At 41.2% G+C, this 6730-nt stretch overlaps 1 protein-coding gene across 2 annotated transcripts in view; it reads right to left on the bottom strand.

Annotated features, from left to right (window-relative positions):
- NLRP9 (NLR family, pyrin domain containing 9) overlaps positions 1-6730 on the bottom strand; it is a 24997-nt gene that overhangs the window by 11556 nt on the left and 6711 nt on the right. The window contains exons 3-4 of one of the 2 annotated variants that reach the window (XM_010828507.1): positions 3247-3408; positions 2553-2559 (exon numbers count right to left, since the gene is read on the bottom strand). In XM_010828507.1, the coding sequence (XP_010826809.1) occupies positions 2553-2559; positions 3247-3408 (169 nt within the window). The remainder of the gene's footprint in view (positions 1-2552; positions 2560-3246; positions 3409-6730) is intronic. The other variant, XM_010828499.1, reaches the window with a different exon arrangement.

Below are 6730 nucleotides of genomic sequence, written 5' to 3'. Positions count from 1 at the left end.
ATATTCACTGGAAGGACTGATGCTGAAGCTGAAGCTCCAATACTTTGGCCACCTGATGTGAAAAGCCGATTCATTGGAAAAGACCTTGATGCTGGGAAAGATGGAAGGCAGGAGGAGAAGGGGACAACAGAGGATGAGATGATTGGATGGCATCACCGACTCAATGGACATGAGTTTAAGCAAACTCCGGGAGATAGTGAAGGACAGGGGAGCCTGGCATGCTGCAGTCCATGGGGTCTCAAAGAGTTGGACGCGACTTTGTGACTGAACAACAACAACTGAACTGATGTATGAGCAAGTCAGTCCCCTACTTTATTTTTGGCAGAGCTTCCAGAAGAAATAAAACAACAACACTGCGATGAGGTCCATTTTTTACTATCCATGCAGGATCTAGAGCAATTCATTTATAAGTCCATTTCTTTCTGTGAAATGAATAAACCACTTCCAGAATGCGAGGATCCACACATTCATTCGACCTCAGTTTAAAGAGCGCCTGGAAAACTCGGTATTTTGCTGGCTGCTGGAGACATCAGGGTAAACAAGGACGAGATCTTTTCCCTCTTCATGGTGAATTAGTCAGAGAAACACTGTGTCTCAAGACCACCCCCAGCTGTGGTGGGTTCCTAGACTCACAAGTTTTGGTATATAGCAAGAAGTGACACTTAAGCTGAAGGAGTTAAATTTAGCTTGAAAGTGATAAGTTTGCGGGGTTGAAGACAACAGGATGGCATAGGGCAAACCAAGTTACTCAAAGTATCAGAGAAGGCCATCATCAAAAAATCTGCAAATAATCAATGCTGGAGAGGCTGTGGAGAGAAGGGAGTCCTCGGCCACCTCATGCGAAGAGTTGACTCACTGGAAAAGACTCTGATGCTGGGAAGGATTGGGGGCAGGAGAAAAAGGGGACGACAGAGGATGAGATGGCTGGATGGCATCACCGACTCAATGGACGTGAGTGAGTGAACTCTGGGAGTTGGTGATGGACAGGGAGGCCTGGCGTGCTGCAATTCATGGGGTTGCAAAGAGTCGGACACGATTGAGTGACTGAACTGAACTGAACGAAGGAGAACAGAATGGAGATTTTAGGTTTTAACCTAAAACAGAGCTACCATGTGATCCAGCAATTCCACTCCTGGGTATGCATCCACAGAAAATTTTTTGAAAATTTTTTCAGAAAATATTTTCAAAATAATTTGAAAAGGCACAAGTACCCCAGTGTTCATAGCAGCAGTATTCACAATAGCCAAGACATGAAAGCAACCTAAATGTCCATCGACAGATGAATGGATAAAGACGACGTGGTCCATATATACAATGGAATACTACTCAGCCGTAAAAAGAAGGAAACCATGCCTTTGCAGCAACATGGACGGACCTAGAGATGATCATACTAAGTAGTGAGACAGAGAAAGACAAATACCACGTGACATCACTCATATGTGGAATCTTTAAAAAAAAATGATACAAAGAAACTTATTAGCAAAGCAGGAATAGGCTCACAGACTTCAAAAACAAACTTATGGTTACCAAAGGGGAAAGGTCGGGGGAGGTGGGGATAAATTAGGAGTTTGAGATTAACACAAACGCACTCCTGTTTACAAAATAGATAACCAACAAGGACCCTCTGTGTAGCACAGGGAACTCTACTCAGTACTCTGTGATGATCTGTATGGGAAAAGCATCTGAAAAGAGTGGATACATGTATGTGTGCCTGTGTGCTAAGTTGCTTCACTCCGGTCCAACTCTTTGTGGCCCCAGGGGCTGTAGCCCGCCAGGCTCCTCTGCCCATGGGATTCTCCAGGCAAGAATACTGGAGTGGGGTGCCAAGCCCTCCTCAAAGGATCTTCCCAACCCAGGGATCGAACCTGAGTCTCTTACGTCTCCTGCATTGGCACACAGGTTCTTTACCACTAGCAGCACCTGGGAAGCCAAGATATATGTATATGCACGTATGTGTGCATGTACGTATATGTGTGTGTGTGTGTGTGTGTGTGTGTATATTTAACTAATTTTGCTGTGCACCTAAACTAACACAACAATGTGAATCAACTACAGTTCAATATAATATAAAAGTTAAATTTGAAAAATTACACAGAAAAAAGTACAATTCTGTACATAAAGGCAGGCTCTCCATTAGAGAAACATCTCCTCTCCTTGACTTCTTAGCTGTCATAAAAAGCAGTCTTTCCACCATAGAAAGAAAAGCATCAGGGAATTACTGTGATCTTCACTATGCTTCTGGTATTTGTTTTGTAAAAAGGTCATAACGAAATTGTTATAAGGATTACAAGACAGAGATGGTACATATAAAGCAACCAGCTCCGGGCCTAAGAATTGTTCTATACACACTACCCATTCTATGCTATTCTTATTATTTCTCTCTCTTATGAACTTAAGGCTCTTTTACCACCTGTCCTCAGCACCTTCCTCCACCATTTCCTGGGAAACATCTATTCTCAATCCATTGGCATCCAAGCAAACACCAGCTATCAGGACTATCTGCTCTTGGGCTCCCCAAGCAAGTTTTATGTCACAGTTAAAACATGTGTGACAGAGAAACTGAAATGGGGGCCTCAGTGCAAACACACCACTAGACCAAAACACACAGTTGTGTCACCCAGAGGTAACACCAAGTTCCCCAAAATGCCAATTCTGCTTCTGAAACAAAACAAGATTTCTCTGGGCTTCCCATGTGGCTCAGTGGTAAAGAACCTGCCTGCCAATGCAGGAGACGCAGGTTCAATCCCTGGGTCGGGAAGACCCCTGAAGGAGGGCACAGCAACCCACTCCAGTGGGTTGCCTGGAGAATCTCATGGACAGAGGAGCCTGGCAGCAGGCTACAGTCCGCGGGCTCGCAGAGTCAGACACAACTGAGTGACTAAACAGCAACAACAAGATTTTTCCAAGTCAGCATGAACTCCACAGCTAATCGTCTGCACACAAGTGAGGTGATGCCGTGGGAAGGAAGGTCTAATTCTAGGGACCACTCACAGCAGAAAAAAGGAAAATCTGTCCTTTCTCACCCAGGCTCTGTAACCTGGCAACCAAGCTTCTTGAGCGAATGTCTTCAAGTCTTCCTGTTTGCCCAGTTTGTGTCTCACTCAGTGAAACATCTTAAATCAAGAAAAGCGCTCAGAATTTGCTTTTGACACATGGGATTGTAGCTCGGGTTTTCAAAAGAAAACAGAGTGGGAAAAAAATGACACCCTGCTACTGACTTAAAGAACAGGTGAAGATCCAACTTACACGAACTTGCGGAGTTTACAGACGGGTTGAGATAGCGTCCTGCAGAGAACAGCCAGAGAGGCCTCATCGAACTGACAGTTCTCCAGATTTAGTATCTCGAAGTCCTCGCTGGCAGTGAATGCTGAGCACACATCCCGCCAGAGGGTGAGCTTCTCGATGGTGCTGTGGGAAGACAAATACCATGATTCTTCCATGGCTCCACTCAACTCACTCCTTAAACCGCTAAAAATAGGGCTTCCATCCCTGATGGCTCAGTGGTAAAGAATCACCAATGCAAGAGACACAAGTTTGATCCCAGATCTGGGAAGATCACGTGCCTTGGGGCAACTAAGCCCGTGTGCCATGACTACTAAGTCTGAGCTACTGAGCCCACGTGCTCTAGAGCCTGTGCTCTGCAACAAGAGAAGCCACTGCAATGAGAAGCCCGTACACTTCAACTAGAGAGGAGCCCCTGCTTACTACAATGAGAGAAAGCCTGTGGGCAGCAAACAAGGACCCAGCAAAGCCAAAAATAAACAAATTAATTTTTTTATAAAGCCAAAAATAGAGTTGCCATACAGTCCAGCAATTTCACTCCTGGGCACATATCTGGAGAAAACCAGATATACTCAAAAGGATACATGCACTCCTATGTTCACCACAGCACTGTTAACAATAGCCAAGACATGGAAGCAACGAAAATGTCCATCAACAGATGAATGGATAAAAGATGTAGTGTATATACATATACACAGATACACACAATGGAATATTACTCAGCCATTAAAAAAGAATGAAATAAGGCCGTTTGCAGCAACATGGACAGACATGGAGATTACCAAAGTAAGTGAAGTAAGTCAGGCAAGAGGAGGGCAAATATCATGGGATATTGCTTGTATGCAGAATCTAAAATAATACAAATGAACTTATTTACAAAACAGAAACAGACTTCAAAAACAAACTTACTGCTACCAAAGGGGAAATGTAGGGGGGGAGATAAATAAGGAATTTGGGATTGACACATATACACTACTATATATGTTTGTTCATTTGTTTTATCTTTTTGATTCCACATATAAGTGAAATTGTACAGTTCTTATCTTTCTCTGATTTATTTCACTAAGCATAATATCCTACAGATCCATCCATGCTGTCATAATTGGCAAGATATCGACTTTATGGCTGAGTAATATTCTATCTATCTATATCACATCTTTTTAAATTTATTTTTTAAGTAAAAGATAATTGCATTACAGAATTTGGTTGTTTTCCGTCAAACCTCAACATGAATCAGCCATAGGTCCCCTCACTCTTGAACCTCCGTCCCATCTCCCTCCCCATCTCCCCGCTCTAGGTTGGTACAGAGACCCTGTTTGAGTTCCCTGAGACCTACAGAAAATTCACAAATTGGCTATCTATTTTACATATGGTAATATAAGTTTCTATGTAACTCTCTCCATACATCTCACCCTCTCCTCCCCACCCCCGTGTCCATAAGTCTGTCCCTTATTGTCTGTTTCTCCATTGCTGTCCTGCAAATAAATTCTTTGGTTCCGTCTTTCTAGATTCCATATATATGTGTTAGTATACATACGTATACATATCACATGTTCTTTATTCATTCGTCTGTTGATGGACACCTAAGTTCTTTCCATACCTTAATAAGGCTGCTACGAACATTAGGGTAGATACAAAAGTCCTCATTATGGGCAAAATAATCTGTAACTATGTATGATGACAGATGTTAACTGGTCCTCAGATGGTAAAGAATCTGTCTGCAATGCGGGACACCTGGGTTCAATCCATGGGTCAGGAAGTTCCCCTGGAGAAGGGAATGGCAACCCACCCCTGTATTTTTGCTTGGAAAATTCCATGGGCCAGAGGAGCCTGGCACGCTGCAGTCCATGGGATTGCAAAGAACTGGACACAACTGAGTGACTAACACTTTCACTTTTCATGTATGGTAAAAGATATTAACTAGACTTACTGTGGTGACCATTTCACTATATATACAAATATTAAAAATTATGATGCATACTTGAATCCAATATAATGTTGCGTGTCAATTATACATTTTTTTGGCCGTGCCACACAGCACATGGGATCTTAGTTCCCCAGTCAGGGATCAAACCCATGTCCCCTGCAATGGAAGCATGGAGTCTTAACCACCAGACCACTAGGGAAGTCCCTCAACTATACATTAATTTTTTTTAATGACAATGAAAGACGGTATGTGTTTGAGAGCTAAAGTGTGAGCTGGGAGCCTGAGCCTAATGAAAGAATGCAAGTTAAAATCAGCCCAGGGATGCAAGGATTCTTCAATATTCACAAATCAATCAATGTAATACACCACATTAACAAATTGAAAGAGAAAAACCATATGATTAGCAATAGATGCAGAGAAAGCCTTTGACAAAATTCAACATCCATTTATGATTAAAAACCTTCCAGAAAGCAGGCATAGAAGGAACATACCTCGATATAATAAAAGCCATATATGATAAGCCCACAGCAAACATTATCCTCAATGGTGAAAAACTGAAAGCATTTTCCCTAAAGTCAGGAACAAGACAAGGGTGCCCATTCTCACCACTACTATTCAACATAGTTTTGGAAGTTTTAGCCACAGCAATCAAAGAAGAAAAAGAAATAAAAGGAATCCAGATTAGAAAAGAAAAAGTAAAACTCTGTTTTCAGATGACATGATCCTCTACATAGAAAACCCTAAGGACACCATCAAAAAATTACTAGAGCTAATCAATGAATATAGTAAAGTTTCAGGGTATAAAATTAATACACAGAAATTCCTATACACTAACAATGAGAAAACAAAGAGAAATTAAGGAAACAATTCCTTTTACCATTGCAACGAAAAGAATAAAATACCTAGGAATAAATCTACCTAAAGAAACAAAAGACCTATATATAGAAAACTATAAAACACTGACGAAAGAAATCAAAGATGACACAAATAGATAGAGAAATATACCATGTTCTTGGATCAGAAGAATCAATATAGTGAAAGTGAGTATACTACCCAAAGCAATCTATAGATTCAATGCAACCCCTATCAAGCTACCAACGATATTTTTCACAGAACTAGAACAAATACTTTCACAATTTGTATAGAAATATTAAAAACCTTGAATAGCCAAAGCAATCTTGAGAAAGAAGAATGGAACTGGAGGAATCAACCTGCCTGACTTCAGGCTATATTACAAAGCTACAGTCATCAAGACAGTATGGTACTGGCACAAAGACAGAAATACAGGTCAATGGAACAAAATAGAAAGCCCAGAGATAAATCCACATACCTATAGACACTGTATCTTTGACAAAGGAGGCAAGAATATACAATGGAGAAAAGACAATCTCTTTAACAAGTGGTGCTGGGAAAACTGGTCAACCACTGTAAAAGAATGAAACTAGAACACTTTCTAACACCATACACAAAAATAAACTCAAAATGGATTAAAGATCTAAACGTAAGACCAGAAACTATAAA

This window comes from Bison bison, unplaced genomic scaffold (assembly GCF_000754665.1).
Source record: "Bison bison bison isolate TAMUID 2011002044 unplaced genomic scaffold, Bison_UMD1.0 scf7180017858633, whole genome shotgun sequence".
Classification (NCBI taxonomy): domain Eukaryota; kingdom Metazoa; phylum Chordata; class Mammalia; order Artiodactyla; family Bovidae; genus Bison; species Bison bison.
This window is presented reverse-complemented; position numbering and strand designations above follow the sequence as displayed.